Genomic DNA, 20,801 nt, shown 5'->3' on the forward strand with positions numbered 1-20,801 from the left:
TTCTGCACAGTGCTGAGAATCAGAAAGGCCATCTATGAGGAAATAAGGAACAGGTTTAGTCATGTTTATCATGTCTCCTTTGAACAGGTGAAATCACAAGTTTTTCTTTACTTTAATACAATATATATATATATATATATATATATATATATATATATATATATATATATAGATATATATATATATTCATGTTGCAAATACAAAACAAAAAAAAAGAATATATTAAGAGAAACATTTCAAGTAACATCTTGAAAAAAAAAAGACTTGTTTGCAGTTTTGTAAACCATAAAAAAAGAACTAAAAAAAAAAAAAAAGTAAAAACAAATATGATAACATAATATTTATATTTACAAGGTTAACTTAACAAGGCTTTGTACAAATGTTACAAAATAATTCATCACAAACACCTGCACGCTCAGACATGATCACAAATATTGTTGCGCAAACACACAGAAATGTTATGAACAAGCAGAGACGACGGTTCCGTGTGTTTCTGACGTTGGAGTAAAAATGAGAGTTGTTTTGTTTTTTTTTACAGTGTGTGTGGTCTGAGGAGTAACATGTTCAGAAGACTGATATGGAAAATCAGATGAAATGGTTTTAACCTGACCGTTACGTTCTTGTAATCGTGTAATAGGAAGTGTGAAACTCCACCTTGTTGAGATGCACCATTCTGCCGTGAACCAGAGGAAGGCTGCACTTCACCATCCACCTCTGGTCACGTGAGGGATTCAATTTAGGAGCCAGGCGGGAAGGAGGCGAGGATTATTTTCCTCAAATGAGAATTATTGGCTGTAACATTGGATGTGATGAGGTTTGTTTGTGTCTCTGTATTATTTCTCTCAAAACACACATAGAGTAGGGAAAAAACAAAAACAAAAACAAAAGCTTTGGCAATACTGGAATGCCCCTTGCCATGCAAACGGAGCTCATCAAAAAGAACTAAAAAAGTCAGGGGGTGTGGGGGTGGGGGCTGTTAAAGACCTGTTCATTAGTGCGCTGTGATGTACCTGGTAACTAATCACAACCCAGTTCATGCTGCTGCTGGTCTACCGATCTGCAGGGAGTCGGGAGAGCCCCCGCCCCTCAGAACCAGCAGCTTCAGCCTCTTTTCTCGCAGGAATCACAGGTACTGGTGGAATCTGGAGGTGGGTGCTTGACGCGTAGCCGGTCCTTGTTCGAGGCCGTCTGCACCCTGAGGCAGCCGTGGTGTTTTGACCTGGTTTTGATTGATGGGAGACGTGGAGAACTCGTTGGCAGTTAGTGGGGGTCTCTTGTTGGATGCCTCGACTGGCGAAGCCACCACAGTGTGTCTGCGCCAGGCCCGTCTCTTCCTCCGTGTCTCAGGCGACAGCGGTTTTCTGAGTCCCACGCTGCGCAGGTCGTCTGCCGAGCCCAGCAGTCGAGCACGAACCTGCTCGGCCAGAGACCTGTTCCCGGGGCCCGTTGGAGTGAAGGAGGCGGCCTCACTGGGTGGCAGAGCAGGTTTGGGTCGAGTCAGGCGCAGACTCTCCTGGCTGCTGCCTGAGGAGGGGTTGGTTCTGAAGGTCTCCCTGCTCACTCTGCGTGGACCTTCGGATCCAGAGCCAGCCCCGTCGCTCTGAGCCACCGTCTCAGACAGCTCCATCAGGTCCAGGGAGCGAGCCTTGTTCTTCTCCGACTTCAGCTTCTTCCTGGCCAGAGTGTCACACTGGATCAACTTGTGGGAGTTGAAGGAAGGCCGCGAGTGTAGTTTGTGAGTGGTGGAGGAGGAGGAGAAGGAGGAAGACGAAGGCGTGGTCGAGCGCGCCCCTCCTTCGCTCCTCTCTGCAGAGTCCTGTGTTTGTGTGAGGGATGTGGTCGGGGGATGCGGGTTTGTGGGCGAGAGAACGGGGGATTTGTAATGTGTGTAGAGGAAGCTGCGTGGAGCTGCTGGTGCTTGCGTGTTCACAGGTGGAGGTGGGTGTTTATCAGGTCTCTCCTGGGTGAGGGAACGTGAGGCGAAGCCGCTCTCGTTGTCCGTCTCGCTTACCAACTCGCTGTGCTCGTCGTCGGCGTCGTCCCCCCTCCCTTCTGACCCAAGACTTCGCCCTAGCGTAGAGAGGGTGGAGTAACCAGAAACAATAGATCGGGCATCATCTGGAGCTCGCCACGGTGGCCCCTTCACCTCTGCCCGTGCCTCTTCGTCGTGTAGCAACAAGGCAGCCTGCCTTCCTCCTGCCTCCTCTTCTTCCTTGCAGCATGTCCGACTGGGAATATCTGCCACCGCCTCCTCTTCTTCTACCTCCTCTTTCTCTCCGCTTTCTACAACTTCCTCGTCCTCCTCTTCCTCTTCCTCGTCGTCATCGTCCTCCTCTCCCTCTGCTCGAGGAGCAGTGTCTCCTACTGGTGACCCCGCCTCCTCTTCCTCCTCCGCACCAAGGTGTCCTGCTTTGATTGGCTCGTGCTCTGAGTCGTCGTCAGTGCTGCTGCCCACGCGCCAGGCGTTACGGCGCTTCCTGCGTTTACGGCCGGTAACAGCCGACATGATGGAGAGAGTCAGGAAGTCCTTGGCGGTAAGATCTTTCTTTGACCCCCACGACCCCTGTAAAGTGGAAAAATAAACAGCTTAATGTGACACATCAGTGTTTAACACCTTAATAACTGTTTACCAGCCTTATATAAGCAACCTGAGGAGCCGTAGTAACCACATAAGGGGATGTTACCTTTGATTTAGCCGAATCACTGTTGGTTGAGTCTGGGGAAAACAAAATAAAAGAAATCAGCGGGTCAGATAAACTGAGGTTCACGAAAGGCCGGCGGAGTCATGGTGAAGGACACAGAGGCAGTTTGTGTGATCATCACTTCTTAAAAAGAAAACTGCTCCTGCACCGCGCTCTCTCTCCTCTACAAACCGTAGTCTTTGATGTCACAGCGGCTGTTTTCCATCAGTCCAGGGGAAAACAGCTGCTGCCACATCGCCGATGGGAAGCGTGGCTAGACTCACAAAGTGTCTCTTTGTAATGAGCAGTGTAGCAGCAGTTTTTTGTGTTTGTCAAAAAATAATCACAATTACATGACCGATTCCTGTAAATTCAAATTGGAGCTAATCTTCCTCTGTGCCTTCTGACCTTGACGGACGCCAGCACAAAGACACTGATTTACACACTGGAGGAGAGACAATGATTGGGGAAGCAGGGTTTGTTGTTGGTGCATTAGGAAGTCACGGCACACAATGATGACATCACTGAAAACACTGATGACATCAATCAGTGAAAGAAGCACTGGGAGGCATGAAGGCAGAAATAATCAAAGAGTGGGAAAAGAATCACATTCCCTCACAAACATACCAATGCAGGAGAAAAACGACGTTTTTGTCCTTCACATAACTTATAAACCAAAAAAAGCCCAAAGGCATGGGAAGGATGGTTCTCTGAAGTGGCTCTAGATGGAGTCGTTTCTTACTGACAATGACATCAGCAGTTAATATTGAGACAAATATAAATGTGTGTGTCTTGGGCGATGATATCACAGGTGGACAGAGCTAAATAAAAGTCCTGTGAAGAAAAAAAAAACATTTCTCTCTATAACCTAGCAGAATAAATATAAAAGTAATATAAAATTAAAATACTCTATTAAAGTTAGGTAATTACCTCAAAAATATACTTCACCTCACCTCTGACAATAACTGATTATTAGGTTTACAAGCAAAAGTATACCTAAATAATACCTTAGGTTAAATATGTGAGTGTTTTTTTAACTGACTTTTACCTTTATATTTTATTAATATAAACAATATCGTGTCGTTTTCTTAATGAAAGATTTCTAACTGTGAATATTTTGTGACTCTAAAGTTTGAGTGACAGTATAATTGCCATCTGACTGGAAGTCCCCACACAAAACTGCCTGGAAAAGAAAAGTCTTTGAAATGGCAGGTCAGAAACGGCGCCATCTAGAGTCCCTTCAGGGCTACAAGTGGGGTTAGGAACCTGATGGTTGGACTACACTGCTCGCATGATTGAGCGGAGCACAGTGTTTGACAACAAGACAGGCCACCAGTGAGGGAGCCGTCTCTCAGGGACAGACCACACTTTACACTCCAGTGTCAGATACAGCGGCTTTGACAGCAGAGAGCATCCAGTCATCCGTTAATGCATTAGTCAGACCGGGATGACACTGAAATGACATGTTTTTACAAAAACTTCCGTCTGACACTGAGAGGGGGGACACTGACTTTCAGGAGACACAAACCATCACCACCACTGACACTCTCTGTCTCACACACACACACACACACACACACACACCCATTATTTCACTTTCTCAACACTGTATGATGCATTGACTCAGTTGAACACACACACACACACACACATATTGCCAGGGGAGTTCCCATCCTACCGCAGCGGCTGCTCCACAGGCTCAGCTAAGAGAAGGAAATGCAGAAACGTACAGAGAAAGTGAAAGATGAGCAACGTGGAGGGGAAAATAAAAGAGGTCAGCAGTACGGAGAGAAGTAGGCATGCTATCAAACACAGAAGCACTCCAAATGCTAACGGATGTTCATTTCTTATGCTGCGTTCCAGTTCTGTTGCAGAGTGGGGAATTCTGGCTTTAAACTGGGACAAACTTTCAACAAGAAATTTCAATCAAGTGAGGAAAGCAGCTGTCTGTCCTAATGCCAATGCTGTAACATTTGAGTTTATTAATATTGATGGTTCATTTTAGAAAACAAAGAACAGAGATTAATCTACTTGTTCATTGAATCAAGCATGCTTTTTTTTCTTGAGACTGTTTAAAAATGATCTGTATTAATAACAACGTGTTTCTAACAAACATTTCTGGCCTGTACGCTGGATTTTTTTTCCTTCTATCAGTGGACACAGATTGTACTTGTTGTTCACAATAGCGGGGAAATTCCTTCTTCTAGCTCTAAACGGAAAGCAGCATTCATTTTAGGTTGTCAGTTACCGCTACTTGAATACAGTGGGTCAGAGCTGTCAGAGAGCAGCAAGAGCGTCGCTCACCTGAGGCCTCACCGAGCAGAGCAGTCCTGCCGATGTTGGACAACAGGTGGTCGATGTTCGGCGCAGGCTGCACATCCTCTGTGTCTACCGGCGTCTGGGTGGACGGACACAGGGCACACATATTTACATAAACAACATGAGCCTGTGACTCACAGTTACGAGTTAAAAAACAGAAAACTGTAATAGAAAATATTGATGTAGCTGCCATCAATGTGCCAGACCATCTAGAGAAGTGGACCTACTGCTGCTTATTGAATTTATATTACAGAAAACAGTAACTGAAAGTACATGAACAAACATTTATGCATAGATTCATACATGGTCGGAGAACCAGTATTAGAATAAACAAGCAGGAAATTCAGTCTATTGTAAGGTATGAGTATGAATGAGTATTCAGTTAAATAATATCAAATACACTTCCTACAAAAGACACAAGTGATTTTATCTGACATGTGTCTCAAAATCTGAAAAAACATCTTCTACTCAGGCAAAACAACGGCGTGTTTTTCTTTAGAAAAAAAAAAAACATACTGAGTACAAGTTCATGAATCACAATAATATTGTTGCCATCATTTGGGAAAGATTCATTATTTCAAACCAGCTAGAAGCATTTGAAGTTATGAAGACTGCAATTACACACACCCTACTGTACTGCTGCAGTGTGTGTGTGTGTGGTAAACTGAGGCTTTCAGTGTGTACATCTAAAAAATTACAGTATTACTGTCTTATAGTCAGAACAATATATAGAAACATACCTTTTCATCCTTATCCATCTCTTCTGTGAAAAACCAGGTGCACTAAAAGAATGACAACAACCATTATTTAGCATGAAAATAACTACTAGTGGTTTGTGTGTGAGTGTGTCTTCATGTGACATCTCTCACATGCTGGATGAGGGTCTCCACTATCTTATAGCGGTCAGGCATGTGTGTGACCATGTCTTTCATGTTGTCCTCAGACGTCCGAACCAGGGTCGGCCCAAACACCAGGGCCAGGTTACGAGGCTCCATCTACACACGCACACACCAGATAAAGGCAAAAAACATTAACACCCAGGTTCTCTCAGGGATGTGTGTTGTTTTCAAATTCCTTTTACATCTGTCTTTCACACACCTTGTTTTTATCTGAGTGGTCCGCTACAGTCTTCAAGTGACTAACCAGGAACTTCAGAGTGTGGTAATAATAATCTGGGAGGTCTCTGATCTACAAAAGAGAAATGACGAGAGTGATAAACCTGTTCAACCAGTCAGACTGCTGCTACACACATGCACAAACAATCGTGCACATGGTAACCGAGCAGAGAAATGACCATGTTCAATCTGAACCATACACACAAACAAATGCGTACCAGTTTCTTCATGGTTTTTAATCTGTCTGATGCATTTTCCAACCGATTGGCATCGATGAAGTCGTTGTACTTGTCTGTAAAAACATTAGAAATATTAAGAGAGATGTATAAAAAGAAGGTTTGATTTCAGTGCACTGTATTGTGAGGCAGTACAAGAAGTGCGATTGTGCTTGTCACAACAAGTTTGGGCTCACCGTTGGTGAAAAGCGGCTCTGGAAGTTTCCTGAAGAAGGATTTGAGTAAACTGCTAACGACGTTGAGGTCCTGCCACTTCTGTTGACAGCACAAGTCCCAGAAAAGAGATCAGAGATCACAGCATCTCACCTTCTCACAACAAATGTGCATGTTTGCTGTTCCTCACCTCCTCAGCAGGGTTGATGTCGACACCCTTGTTGAGCTGCTCCTGGAGCATCGACACCATGGCGTTATTCCCAGGAACTCGGTAGATTCCGGTGTATTCCAGACCCATGTCCTCCACCAGACCGCAGCAGATCTCCACGATCATCGGTATGAACTGAGATACAAGACAGACGAAGAAATATAACATCAATTAGAAAATCTGCGTTAAAGCATTTCGGCAGAGCTGCATGAATACTGTGGCTAACCTTATTATTTGCACCCGGCTGACATTCCTCCAACCTCACACCGAAGGCTTTGGGCCCGGCCTTCTTTGTCTTCTTCATGATGTTGATTCCCCACGGAGACTTGGGAGGGCTGCTCTCATCTGAGGACAGATCGAGGAAGAATTGACTTCATAGTGCTTGAGTTTACCCAATATTAAAGGTTCTCCTCACAGAGTGCTGTCCAATATTCTTATCTCTACCGCCCAGAAAAAGATATTTCTCAATGGAACTGTGGCTCAGTATATGCTGACATCTGATATCTGTCTTTATATATGCTGGTCAACGGCCAAATATAAATAAAGATACATATGCTGGCCAACTGACATTTGTGAGGGGATTTACTTAAAATATTTATTTAATTACCGTTTTACTGAGTGATTTTTATATGTATTTACTGTATAATATGATGTTTTCACATAACATGTTTAGAATAAGAAGAAGACACTGAGTTTCCTTGAGCTACAGTAGAGTGGTCTGATTAATTAAGTTGTGGTAGATATTTCTTTCCCTCGTACTGACCTTTGCCCTCTGGTTTGGGTGAACGTGGCGCTCCAGCAACGTTCTCCGTCTTGGCCAGCAGGAAGGGAGGCTTTATGCGGGACATCCTGGGAGAGGAGTCGGGTTTGCTGCCTGTTGGACTGCAGAGGGAGACACAGAGGTGGGTTTGAGTCTAGCTTTCAATCACGCAAACATACTGTATTATATGTCATAGCTTTATCACCTCTGCTTTCTGTAATTATCCAGTTTCTTATTGATGAGTAGCTGTCTGAAATTGCCCATCTCCTGCAACAAAAAGAAAAACACATCTGCATTGTGAATCTGCAAGCTCTTATTTTCCAATTAAAACACAGACTGGCCTCTAACAACAAGTTCAAATCTGACAACTAGAGCTGTGACCACTGACCTCGTTGTCTGTCTTGCTGTTTTCCCTGATGACCTTTATCCAGTCCAGCATGTCCTCCCGGTCCTCAGCCTGCAACAGGTACTCACAGAAATCCTGGGTGGTCAGTCGCAGGGCATGCTTTCGCTTGGTCTCACTGTATGCAATGTCCACCAGGCAGCCCCGGATGCTGATTGGCTGTTCATCTTCAGCAGCTCCGCTGATCACGGTCCCACCAAACAACGCCTCCCTCTTATCCTTGTAGATGAAGAGAGATTGAGAACGAAGCACAGAAAAGACTCTCTTCCACGGACGCATGCCACTTCCCACCTTCTGTAAAGGAAAGATGAAATGTTATGTGAGTCTTCGGTCGTTTTAAATGCTTTTCTGCCTTCTATTATCTACCTACAAGGCTTGGTGTGCTCACCTTGCCCGTCTCTGTGAGGATCTGTTTGAAGTGCAGCCATCCTTCTCGCCGTACGTCGCTGTAGGTGATGTTTCCGAGCTCTGATGTGGAATGGCGTTTAGATCGAACCTCCTCTGCTGTACCAAATTTGTCCAGAGCCTGAAACACAGACAGGAAAATGTTCAGGAGAAAGTTTGGTTCATGTAATAGACAACATGATAATAGGCATAACATTTCTTGGAGTAAGAAATGATCCCAAACTATTTCAGTACAGCCCCAGAATAAAAATATGAACCCTTTTTCTGTTTACTTTAAGCCTTGTTTCTTTATTTTCTCATTGGCACTACATCATTTTGCAACAGTCGTACCAGTAACTCAGGCAAACTATCTGGCCTCCTTTGTTCCCCTGTATAGTGAGCTGCCTGATAGTCATTCCAGATTATCTGTGATTCAACATAATAAATACCTGAGTAGCTAGACAGTTTGAGGTTTGAAGAACCGTGAATGCCAAAATGAAAACAATCATTACAGTTTCTTAGGGGGAAAAGTTGAGAAAAGCTGGGAAAGCAGATTTTACTAAGTATTGAGTTTCACAGATACACTTTTAGATGGAAAAAAAGACAAAAGTAAACTCACCTTGTCTGGTAAGGAGCTCTTCGCTCTCCTGTGGACAACAAACAACAACAACAATTGTCAAAATGTCTGCATGAACATGTGCCTTATATTATATTTACATCTATAGTTTCATCCTGTAAACCAGCCAGGTGTCTCATTACTCACGTCAAGACTTCTTCTCTGAACGTGTTGAGTCCTTCATCGCATGACTTGGAGCGCTCGGTCGTGATGGCTAGAAGATAGGAGGAACGGCGACTGGATTTAATATTGCCTGCTCGACCACAGGATGAATGAGTGGAGAGAGAGAGAAAAGTAACAAAGGAGAAAGAGACAGAGAGAAAGACCGAATGTTGATGCAATGCCAATCACCAAAGTGGACGGTGTTGGATTAGGAGGTGGGGACAGTGAGGGAGAAGCGGGAGGTGGCGCAGGTGGTCAAATGGTTTGAGTGGCATGTGAACAGGTGAGGCGATGAGGATGGACGCTGGGGAGTTGAACTGGAGTCGTGGGTCACATTAAATTATCTCTGGACTTAACTCACCACTGGCATGCAGGTATAGCCTCTACGAACACAGACTGACATGCTTGTGGGGCATTTAATTAAAGACATGCAAATCTGTCCAGTTTAAACTAGACGGAGACTTTAAAAAAAAAAAGCTTAAAACACACTGAGTCTTCATGCACAGCTATTGGGCCAATCAATGTCTTTGTGTCCGACATGCAATCTATCAAGCCAGCATGCAAAATGTTAGCACTGATAATAAAGTCATCTCTTCAAGATTGTTGGTCTATTCTTGATTATTTCAATTTTTTACCAAAATATGTGCAGGTTTTAAGAAATTTGTAGAAATTAGAATTATAGTGTATTTTGAAATAAAGCAGAAATACAGTGGCATGGAGTTTCTTGGTTTTCTGCATTATTTTTGTCATAAAATGTAATATTATCTTCATTTAAGTTAAGAGTATGAACACATATAATGTAACTAAAGTAATAACACAAAAAAATCAGAGCTTTTATGTCTTTATTGAGAACAACAATAAAAACCTCATAGTGCAAGTGGAGAAAGTATGTGAACCCTTTGAATAATGAGTCAGGTCTTATTGTTTGGAGGTGATAAAAAACACTCTAACATTCTGAGTTTAGGCCACACAATATACTTCTATGAGCTTTCACAGGATCTACGATCAAGAATTGGTGATTTACAAAAAGCTGGAAACGGTTACAAAGTGAGAAGTAGAAAGTAGAAGTAGAAATTCACCAGTCTACAGTTAGACGAACAACCTACAAACTGAGATACTGAGGGACTGTGGCTACTCTATCAAGAAGTGGGCAGTCAGTCAAAATGACCCCAAGAGCACAACAAACACTCGTTAATGAGACAAAGAAGCAACCAAGAGTGACAGCCAAAGATTTGAAGGCATCATTGGAACTGGCTAAGATCTGAGTTCATGAGTCTACAGTAGGTAAAACATTGAATAAGCAGGGTGTCTATGGCAGGACACCATGAAGGAAGCTGCTGCTTATTAAATGATTGCTGCTCGCCTGAAGTTTGTCAAAGAGCACATTGACACTTCACAGCAGTATTGGCATAAGTATGGTGGATGAAACATCATGGTCAACCAGTCATTAATTGCAAGGATTCACATACTTTTTCCACAAGCACTATGCAGTTTTTATGGTTGTTGTCAATAAAGACATGAAAGATCTGAATTTTTTGTGTTATAATTTTAGGTACATTATATTTGTTAATACTCTTTACTTAGATGAAGATCAGATCACATTTTATGACAAATGAATGCAGAAAACCATAAAATCCCAAAAGGTTCACATTTTATTTCTTTCCATTGTATTAGCCAAGTGTGGCACTAGAATAATGAAAAGTTTGTTTTGTCAAAATAAAACCAATAATATGATTTGTGGTAACAAATTAGCGATGAAAACTAATTTTATAATTTAATACACCAACTAAGCAGGAGGCTTTTAAAAATCTCATGCACATTTCATCAATCCCTCTGTGAAGGAAAAGTGCATTTCAAGTAAACACTACAAATCACATACTTTTCTGCTGCAAGTAGTGGGGAGTAAGGGAGGGGAGAAGTGGGAGGAGGGGGCACTCACTGCAGTCGTATGAGAAGAGCCTAGTGAGGGGGAAGGTGAAGGTGGGGGAAGCAGGGCTGGCGACCACAGCGGGTGCCGAACTCAAGCCGCTGGACACGACGGATGACGCTGGCACGTGGCGGGCGCGTAAATCTGCGCCAGGGCTGGTTGGCTCATCTGTTGGGTGGAGGTGAGGGGTTGGAGGGAAGGGAGCCAGAAGAAGAGCAAATGGTGGAAGAGGAGGAGAAAAAGGAAAAAAAAGAACAAGGATAGTATTAGGTGTTAGAGAAAAAGGTCAGAGGGGATGGAAAGGGAAAAGCAGGGGTTAGAATAGGAGAGGTAAGGTGAAGAGAGATTTTTAAGGGAGAGGAGCGACGAGGGACCGCAGGGTTACCATTAGAGATACTGACCAAAATACACATTTCACAGTTTCCCCTTATGTTTAAATTGAATTCTTTCAGAAATTTCAGACTCCTTTTTATCCATAAACACAAACATTGATGGTCAAATCCACAGTTGTGGCTAAACAAAAACACAAATTAGTTTTCAGATAATACAGTACCTGTGTCTCCTGTCGCCATAAGAAGAGCTATTCAGTAGCTGACAGAGAGCATGAGATTTACTGGCTTCAGGTTTCAGTTCTTTATGAAATCTACAGTAGTGTATGATCTGATACAGTACGTGCATGAGAAACTGTCTCAATACCACAAGTAAAAAACACATCATTGTGAGTGACTTGAACGCAGATATTCAGCTCCAGCTTTATGAAATGAATGAAGCCTCAGAGTCCAAGAAGACAAAGGAATAAAACAGAGTCACACATAGTTCTCGCAGGCTTCAAATCAGTAAGAGTTTCAGCTGACGTAAAAGGATATGAAACTGCAACACGCGCAAGCTTTCATGCAAGCACACACAGACTCACACTTCCTGAGTGACAAAGAGGACTAGACGTCATCTTGATGTTTGCATAAAGTGAGGAGAAGCTTGATTTGGGCTGACATTTTAAACTGTCAGGACTGAAATGTTGCAAAGCTGGCCGCGTGTGAAAACAACAGAGGGCAGCACATCCTCAGCTCTGCAGACTGGAAGGGCTCGGTCTGACATCCACTGTCACACAGACCACCACTTAGTCTTTTTTGTTCATTCTTGCTAGGGTTCTCTGATTTTCCATAGCACCTCACACCTGCTCTGGTTTAGCTTTTCCTTCCTCTGCCTCTCCATCTTTTTCTTTAACCACATAACTGTTCTCTCTGTCTCTCCTTCCTACTGGCTTTCTTCCATCTCCCAGCCTTGCTGTGCTATTCTTCTCTATGGTGCATACTAGTGCCCAGCATAAGGCGGAAAACGTTCCCAATCTGGGATAAGGAATCTGCCTGTTTACAGCATGGCCCAGAAATAGCCAGGCTGTGGGTTTAACAAAGGCCGTCATTAAGAGGCAGCTCTGAGAGTGAGCTCAGAGCCATGAGACCCATACAGGCCAGCAGAGGGGAGCAACATACTTCTTTCCATCCATCTATCCATCTATCTAAGCATTCAACAAGGCTCAACAAGTCAGATTAAAGTAAGTATAAAGACTTAAGACTATCTTCCCTTGCTTCCGTAATTAATTATTTGGTTCTATTAAATATCACTAAATAGTGAAATATGTATTTTAGCGTTTCTTGAAAGTCCAGATGAATTGTCTGTTTTGTCAACTCAGAGTAATTCAGTTTATTATCATGCAAGAAATTGAACATGCAGGAAGCTGCAAATCCTGAAAAGTGACTTTGAACTGACTTTGGTTAATCACAGGCGGGTTATGAAAAACCCCCACAAAAGATGAATGACTCATCAAAATATTTATATTACTAAGGATGGAATAACGAACAGTTTCAATGAATTCCTAGACCTACTTAAAATAAGAACAAATTAATGAGAGAAATGAATCGAGATCCAGAAAAAGAAACTGAGACTGGTGAAAGGAAAGAAGCCAGTACAGAAGGTCTTGGTACTAGTCTGTTGTGTTCAGGGTCCAGCTTGTAAAGAGTGAACCCCCACAGAGTCACACACACACAAACCCCTTCATCCTCCAGAGCAGCACAATAGCAGCATTGAGGGCGGGAACTGAGTGTATGGATCCCTACTGTTCCCCTCAAGAACCGCCACAAGAACCTCCTGGTAATTTACAGCTCAGAGTCATGTTGAAAGATTCCAAGTGGGCACAGAGTAACATATGAATCTGTTGTTACATGCCTCCTTCCATTTTATTCACTTTGACCAAGCTACAAAAAATACTTAAAATACTTTTCTCCATACGCGACGTCCTGTGAACATAGTTTCTGTCAGACACAACATGCCTTTGTGCTCACTACCTCGCAGTTTAGAAGAGCTGCTTTTTCAATCACATGTCTTCAAACAGAGCCTGATCATATCATGAAATCTGTCAGAGAGATAAAGACGTGGAGACGGAAAGAATGAGAGAAAACCTAGTTTTTGTCTACGAGGAGAAACTAGCCTAGTTTCAGTTTATGGTCATTAAACGTGTCTCGGCATGTAGCTCCGAATACCAGGTTTCGTTTAATTCAGGTGAAGATACAAGGCAGGAATGTGCTCTGACAGACACAGTGAGATGCAGAGAAATGTCTCCTAATTGAAGATCTACTGGATTTAATGTCTTTAAATGACTTTCTCGGGCTGAGCGTGGTTTGCCTCAACTATTGACGGTCACTGCCAGCTGGTTTCCAAGCGAGCTGATTTGAATCTATTTGGCATTAAGGTAAACGGCGGTTGTTTCCTCAGGCTGTGACAGGTCGATGGAGGCACGGCTTGTCTGACTTCATTTGCCTATGGTTTGACTTAATGTCTACTGTCCATGTCAAGTGATGGTAAAGAATATAAAGCCGGCAGCTCATTTTCTTTCATTCTTTACAGAACTGGAAACAAGCTAAGACATGACTATAGGTAACTCTGACTGACACTAACACTTGTAAGCCATAACTGTACATACTCATGCAAGCATGTACAGAAGCACTTAAGATTAACAGTTCATGGCAAAACCAATCAATCAGTTCTTTTTTTTTTTAATCTGATTTAATTTGACTTTTATACAAACTTTCTAAATACTGCAAATGAAGATTCTAATTAAGTTCATTATCTGCTTGGTCGATCAAATGTGGATTAAATTATTCACAACTGGTCAGAGTGCACATTTTCAGATGATTAGCAACTTGCTAAAGAGAAGAAATATTAAAGTGCACACTTTGACAGGCAAGTACATTTACAGCTTAATAAATAACATCCGATGACTGTATCGGCGAAATACCACGAATCAACCCTTTGTAATGCTGTTAAACTAATTAGATACATTTAAAATAAAAAACTACTAAACTGACTCCACTAATATCAACTTGCAAATTAGACAGGCCAACGACGTACGAGAGGATTTACAGAAAATCTCTGGCACGGCGCTGCTCATGTGCAAACAAAAACACACAGACATTCATAAAGTCAGGCTCCACCTCATTTCATCAACACGGTGAGCTGGCCTTAGAGAGAGGGTATATAGCAGGATTAGTCAAGTCCCAAATATGATTCAAGCTAAACTACTAATACTCTCTGCAAGACTGTGGGAAGTACCAGTATTACCCAATGCAAACACTCACAAACACATGCCAACAGATTCTCAATGAAACTGAACAGACAGACAGGAAAGAAATTAAGGAAACACACACACACACACACTCCCCCAAACACATGATTTTGTCTGAATTATAGTTTTGCATCTCTTTTCTCCTAAACCTTCACTAACAGTCAGTGAACGCTGCATGTGGACTACATTTTAGAACAGATCTAAAGCACTCTAATAGTCAGTCTGAGGTTTTGTGAGGGGATTAAAGTAGCAGAGGAGACACAAGCTGAAACTCAGAAGCTTCTTGCTTACCTATAAATGGGATAGAGGCCAGAGAGTCATCCTCTGTGGAGAGGTGGGAGAGGTTGCCATTTGGTTTGCGTTGGGCTACATCCCCTGTGGAACCAGTGGCATGGTCTGAGTCCTGGGGGTCAGGAGAAAACAAAGAGGGTTCTAGCTCATCCATAGGCAAGGCATAGTGGGGATGGCGCAGGCCGTGGACATTCCTCCGACCAGTGGGAGGTTTCTGCCTCAGCACCACTTCCTGGGCCTGCGCTACCGCCTCTGTCTGCCCCTCCACTGCCCCTCGTTCCCTCTCGTGGTTAGTCGGCCTGTACGCTCTCTCCTGGGATTCAGGAGCGGTGGAGGCAAGAGGAGCAGCTGTAGAGGCCGTGAGGGGTGCCGCTGTGCCCTCTGGTGGGCTCATTTTAGGGGTTGGGTTCCAGTTCAAGTGTGGGCCAGAGTATGAAGGGTCCCTGAAAGAGTGGGCCTGCTGCATGATGCGCCCCGTCTTACGGTAAAAAGAGGGGCTGTAGCTACGGTATCCTACTGGCTGGTCATCCATGCTCTGAGTAGAGGGAAGTCTACGGCTCTGAGAAGCAGCCTGCTGTGGCTTTGGTGGGGACTGAGTTTGGGTGTTTTTCTGTGGGTGGTGTTTAGCCTGCGACTGTCGGGGCATCGGTGGAGCTTGTGCTGCACCAAAACGGCTCCCCTGCCTCAGGTAGGCATCAGTTCTGGGGGGCGGCTGGGGAGCCTGCTGAGACCATGATGGCCTCTCGGACCGAGTTGAGACCAGTCCAGCTGCTGCTCGGTCAAGCATCTCTAACGAACGGCCGTGACGATCGTACTGGGCCAGCAGGTTTTCAGAACGCGTACGAGTATAATTCGAGTCAGAACGACCCCTACCCGGGCCCTCCTCCCAGTCTCCATATGACCAGTAAGGCTCTCCATGGGGTCCAGGTCCTGACTGCTGGAGTAACAGCAGGGTGTCCTGGGAGGCGCTGTGTGGCCAGCCACCTGTACGTTGTTGCTGCCTCCTGGTTTCACTGAGCCGGTCCTGAGAGTAGCTGCGGTGGCGGCTCTGCATGCTGGGTCCTGAGCGCTCAGGCAACTGGCTGTAGTACCAGTCAGAGAGGGCCTGTTGGCACCGCTCATTGCGGCTGTGGCTGAGCTGGGGCAGGGGAGGACTGGTCCAGGCTGAACTGGACTTACGTGGCTGGGCCTGCGAGGAGCTGGAAGCCTGGTGGTTGGGGTAGTGGACTTGTAGCGGGCTGGACAAGGGGCCTCCTGATGAGGAAGATGAAGAATAAGAGCGCCCCCTGATCTGGCCCTGAGGCTGCTGACTGGTCATACCGTACTGGATCTCCTCTGTGCGGTGAGCTGGGCTGCTGTGACCCACACCACCCGGCTCTCCTGCCCGCCCCTCCTGCCAGCTGGCGGGGCTGCCCACAGTGGAGCGGTTGTCCAGGGGTGAAGAGGGACTCGAAGAGCTGGGCCAGCGACTCCAGTTATCCAGCTGGTTCTGGCCCATAGGGGCAGATGAAGGAGCTCCAGCAGGGGGCGTAGTCTTGGTGTGTGGGTAACACAGGGGAGGAGGAGGTGGAAGGTTCTCAGCTCCCCCTGAGTAGGGTTCGTTTCCTGTCAGGTAGGCATCTTGGGAGTACGCCTGGAGGTAGGAAGAGAAATAACAGACACATGACATATGACATGAGAGGAAGTAAAACAACTTTAAATCTAAATATGCTCTCACTGTAAACACGTTTGACAACAAGACAGCTTCCTGCTAATGTACAATACAAAACAAGTCTCTCAGCTCAACCCTTTTGCCACAGCTTGTCCCCAGGGCCTCAGCTCTCAACACAAACACATGCTAGCTAGCTAGAAAAGTGCACAAAATGCCTTCAACGAAAGCCACAACACCGCACAGCAGCCAGCTACAAATACATGTCTCCACCAGTTCTGTCCTATAATAACCTTATTATAAATACACGATAAATACACACACTGTCCTGCCTTAAGAGGACTCCTTGCAAATAACACATTCATAATTAACTTATAGTTTTAACACATTTAAAGCTCTGGTTAAAACTTCATAACTCCAACAAAACAAAACCTCAGGCTAAAGCTGAACATCTTAGTTTACCTAATTGATCTACTGTAGGTGTCCACCGTAATCCAGAGCCTTTCCTGAGTTTTCGTATTACGCTTGTAACACAAACACAAACAGAGGAGGAAGAGCAGAGGACAAGACAGAACACTTCTCCTCACCAACACTCCTGACACGACACTCCTGTGTCCAAAACCTGCCGTCCTTCAAATTTCACGCCCTCGTTCTCTCAGGAACATTTGCTCTTTTGCTTCTTTCTTTTTTTCCTTTATTGTGAGTTTTCTATCTCTTGATCGTCTCGCTTTCTCCTCTATCGGCTCCTTCCAAACTCCCTCTCCCCTCCCTCTCACTCTCGGACTTACTCCACCCTGTGGGAGTGTGGAAGGAGGAGCAGCTTTGGTGATATCATGCAAGGAATGCAGCAGATACAGGCGTAGCAGCGAGGGGAGGAGTATGAGCACTGAAAAGTGGGTTTATAATATTAAGACATGGCTGTGTGCTCAAATTGAAAACCAAGTTTGTGGCTCTTTAGGCAGGAATAGTGATGTTTCTGACTGGTGTGTGAAGGCTCATTATAATGTGATCTTTTGTGTGCTGACATTTTGCTCCAGGTTAATGGGAGGGGCTACGGATGATGCATGTCTGTTCATGTGCGTGAGCGTGGAGCAACCTGTGGAGCGACAAAAATGTGTTCTACAGTAAAGGGGTGTATGAATGAGTACTAAGCTGCATTTTTTTTTTTTCAAAAGTAGGCTTCAACAGAGGTACCATTGGCTTTTAATGAATGTGTGTTGTAATCTAAACATAGAGCCGACAGCCTGAGTCACTCTCCAGCCATTCTAACAAAATCTGCAAATTCTTCAGCAGTGACGGCACAACGCTGCAAAAAGCACCACAACATATAGTGTTTCCCGAATTCCCCTAAATCCTTCAAAATAGCTAGATATATAATATGTCTTTGTTTGCACAGTGCACATATCTGCATGAAGTGCATGATATATGTGATGATAGTCTGAGGTTTTTGAGGATAAGGTGCATGAAAAACCCCATACCCACACTTACCAACTGAAGCACATCTTCATCTTTTGGCATAATGGAAAGCTCCAAAACACTCTCACTAAAGGGAGGAGAGGAAGAGTAAAGAACTAAAGCAAGACACAGTGATAAAAAAAATAGATTGAGGAAACAGAAACATGCTGAAAACTGATGAGTTCAGGCCTCAAATCCTTATCTAGTGTTTAGAGCAAAATGTGGGATTGTTTTTAAGTAAATGAATTTAAGTCTTTGTGTTAATCTCAATAATAAATACTGTGACTAATTTATAAATGGGTTTAAACTAAACTAAATCAAGTCATTCCTGCTTTAATTGGCACCAACTAGTGCTGTCTGAGTCACCACTGACCTCACTGGCCCAGGGTGTACCAGTTACCATTAATGTAATGCCAGTGCATTAAAAACAGTTTGTCAGTATATATAATAAATAATATGTGATATAATAAATTATATCACAAAACCCAAGCTGCAAAAAACCCTGACCTCAATGTCTGTTGAAAACAATACTCATGAGAACCTGATTTATGACTCCAACAAACGTCAATCCAATGGTTAAACTGTAAATTTCAGATTATAACTCAAAGGTATATTTGAATATATTTCTCTTGTAAGATTATCAACCACTAACCATTAACAGAAAGACCATGGGACATATACAGTATGTAAGTCCTTACACTCTCCCTCTAGAGCGTGTTCCTATGTAGAATCCACTGCTTCAGGCTATTCTAGTTATTAGTGTATACATGTCAGTTCTATGATAAGGTTTCAAAGCAGGAGCAAACAAACTAAATGAACACAGCAAAGCTCAAAGTGCAGAAAGGAAGGAGCTCCTACCTGTTCTGGATGAGGGCGATCACCTGCGAGTATGTCTTTCCCAAGATACTTTCTCCGTTCACTTTCACCAGCCGATCCCCTGCAGGACACAGATGTATCATCAGACATGTTGCAGCACATTTAACTAAATAGAGGGGCCTGTGTTGACCTTAGACAGATGGAAACCTCCTGTGATAGTTTTCCAAGCTGGACTAAGGAGACAATGAGCAGAAGCTTAAACGAAAGCTGCTAAAGCAAAAAATGTCAATTCACTATTTTATCTTTATTAACAATGGTCCAATGGCAAATGTGTCTTTAATGTCAACAAACCTAAAAATGTCAGTGCATTATTTGTAATAATAACCCTGTGATAACCTTATAATTTATTATTTATTATGGTAAACAAGGATTAATGCCTCTAAAATGTATTACCTTTGAATAAATACACCAGGAAATATTCTTTGTGATCTCCTCTGTGAGCTTACTCTAAGAGATTACAGCATTAATCAAATAAAAATATCTTTCAAGTCATTATTAAATTGTCCACAGAAAGATTATGATAAATGAAAGGCTGGGATGTCAGCACGTCAGCCTTTTGTGATCTGCAGCCTGTCGAAAGACATTAGATCACTGTGTGATCAAGGTTCATATGATTTTGTTGTGACTTCATGCAAGCTGAACAAATACAAAGTGCTCAGAGTCTGTTTGTTTGCATATGTTCACACAGGCATTTGATTTTCTGGATGTGACAGCTTATGGCCCAACTACCGGTTTGGTTTGCAAGACATGACAAGAGCAGGTCTACAGCTCTGTCACAAGGAAATGCACTTCAGAATTGGAGTTGTCATACTGGTCTCTGCATTATCGATAACAGAGAGGGGGAAAAGTCCTCATTTCCAGTGAAGAAATGATAAACTAATGATTGTGTTAATAAGAAAAATCTGATGTCACTTTTTGTTAAAGCATCTCTCTCTTCTCTCTAATTTCACTGTACATCTGTGTGTGTGTGCAGCATCACATGACCGGAGCTCTCACCAACAGATTTCCAATTCAAATGAGGATGTTTGTGTTCATGCACCATATGTTTCCTTTACCTGTGCACAAGCCCGCCTGGTGGGCTGGACCTTTTTCTCTCACACTCTTGACAAATATCGTGTCCATAGGCTCCAGCCGACCTTTCTGATACCCTACATGGTGGAAAGTGACAGAAAAACAGAGGATAAAATGTAACGTTTAGAGGCTGAACCTGCTGAATTGTAAAAATATAAATAGCCTTTTAAAAATAAAGATTTTGTCTTGACCTTACTCATACTCTTTTTATGACTTTTTATGACTATGCTTTTCTTGATAATTATTCTTGTCATATGTGGAGTTGGATTTTTTATGTTGTGCTGCACAGTGTCCTTTAGGGGGCGCAATGAGGCTGCAGCCCAAAGGTGCCAAGAGGGAATATTTGAGATCCCATTTCATTACATCATCTTTAACCCCTTATACATGGTTTTCAATTGTTGCCTGATGTAACAGAAAGAGTAGGAGCGAGATGGAGGACACTTACCCTTTCCATTGCCGTTCTCCTCATCCTGCAAAGGACAGAAGCAGAAACAATTACTGCTTCAATTCAGAGCCAGTGTAGAATCATAAAATGATGACAGACAGGTGTCATTTATTTTTAACTGTCTGTTATAAGTTAATCAATAATTAAAGCCAATTAAATTGTAAAGAAGTGTGTCTATAGCTGGAAATTTAAAGAGGACAGTAGAGGGAATATCAAGAACAATGAGGAGATAATTGTTCCAAATATCATCACAGGCAAGAATATAACCTGCTGAGGGTTTACATCTAGAAGGACGGGAAGGAAGGAAGGAAAGAAGGAAGGAGGGTAGGAAGGAAGGAAGGAAGGAAGGAGGGTAGGAAGGAAGGTTTTTAATTTATAGGACCATCACAAATAAAGGTGCCTATCTACATTTCACAGTTTTAACTCTTCCTA

The 20,801-nt window shown here is 43.4% G+C and overlaps 1 protein-coding gene across 10 annotated transcripts in view; it reads right to left on the bottom strand.

Annotated features, from left to right (window-relative positions):
* Positions 1–327: 327 nt before the first annotated feature.
* The window catches only part of arhgap23a (Rho GTPase activating protein 23a), a 54,863-nt gene continuing 34,389 nt past the window's right edge, over positions 328–20,801 (bottom strand). For 5 of the 10 annotated variants that reach the window (XM_026358694.1, XM_026358510.1, XM_026358211.1 and 2 more), the window contains exons 3-24: positions 20,370–20,394; positions 19,909–20,001; positions 18,836–18,914; positions 18,011–18,065; positions 14,875–16,507; positions 10,977–11,132; positions 9,023–9,128; positions 8,879–8,906; positions 8,264–8,401; positions 7,861–8,169; positions 7,678–7,739; positions 7,476–7,594; positions 6,939–7,057; positions 6,695–6,847; positions 6,528–6,606; positions 6,334–6,407; positions 6,099–6,188; positions 5,870–5,995; positions 5,741–5,782; positions 4,986–5,079; positions 2,685–2,716; positions 328–2,563 (exon numbers count right to left, since the gene is read on the bottom strand). In XM_026358694.1, coding sequence (XP_026214479.1) covers positions 1,124–2,563; positions 2,685–2,716; positions 4,986–5,079; positions 5,741–5,782; positions 5,870–5,995; positions 6,099–6,188; positions 6,334–6,407; positions 6,528–6,606; positions 6,695–6,847; positions 6,939–7,057; positions 7,476–7,594; positions 7,678–7,739; positions 7,861–8,169; positions 8,264–8,401; positions 8,879–8,906; positions 9,023–9,128; positions 10,977–11,132; positions 14,875–16,507; positions 18,011–18,065; positions 18,836–18,914; positions 19,909–20,001; positions 20,370–20,394 — 5,052 coding nt within the window. In that variant the 3' untranslated portion in view covers positions 328–1,123. Of the gene's footprint in view, positions 2,564–2,684; positions 2,717–4,985; positions 5,080–5,740; positions 5,783–5,869; positions 5,996–6,098; positions 6,189–6,333; positions 6,408–6,527; positions 6,607–6,694; positions 6,848–6,938; positions 7,058–7,475; positions 7,595–7,677; positions 7,740–7,860; positions 8,170–8,263; positions 8,402–8,878; positions 8,907–9,022; positions 9,129–10,976; positions 11,133–14,874; positions 16,508–16,984; positions 17,090–17,109; positions 17,297–18,010; positions 18,066–18,835; positions 18,915–19,908; positions 20,002–20,369; positions 20,395–20,801 lie in introns of those variants that run through there. The other 5 variants (XM_026358291.1, XM_026358361.1, XM_026358672.1 and 2 more) reach the window with 5 other exon arrangements.

The sequence above is a fragment of the Anabas testudineus genome, chromosome 8 (genome assembly GCF_900324465.2).
Source record: "Anabas testudineus chromosome 8, fAnaTes1.2, whole genome shotgun sequence".
NCBI lineage: Eukaryota > Metazoa > Chordata > Actinopteri > Anabantiformes > Anabantidae > Anabas > Anabas testudineus.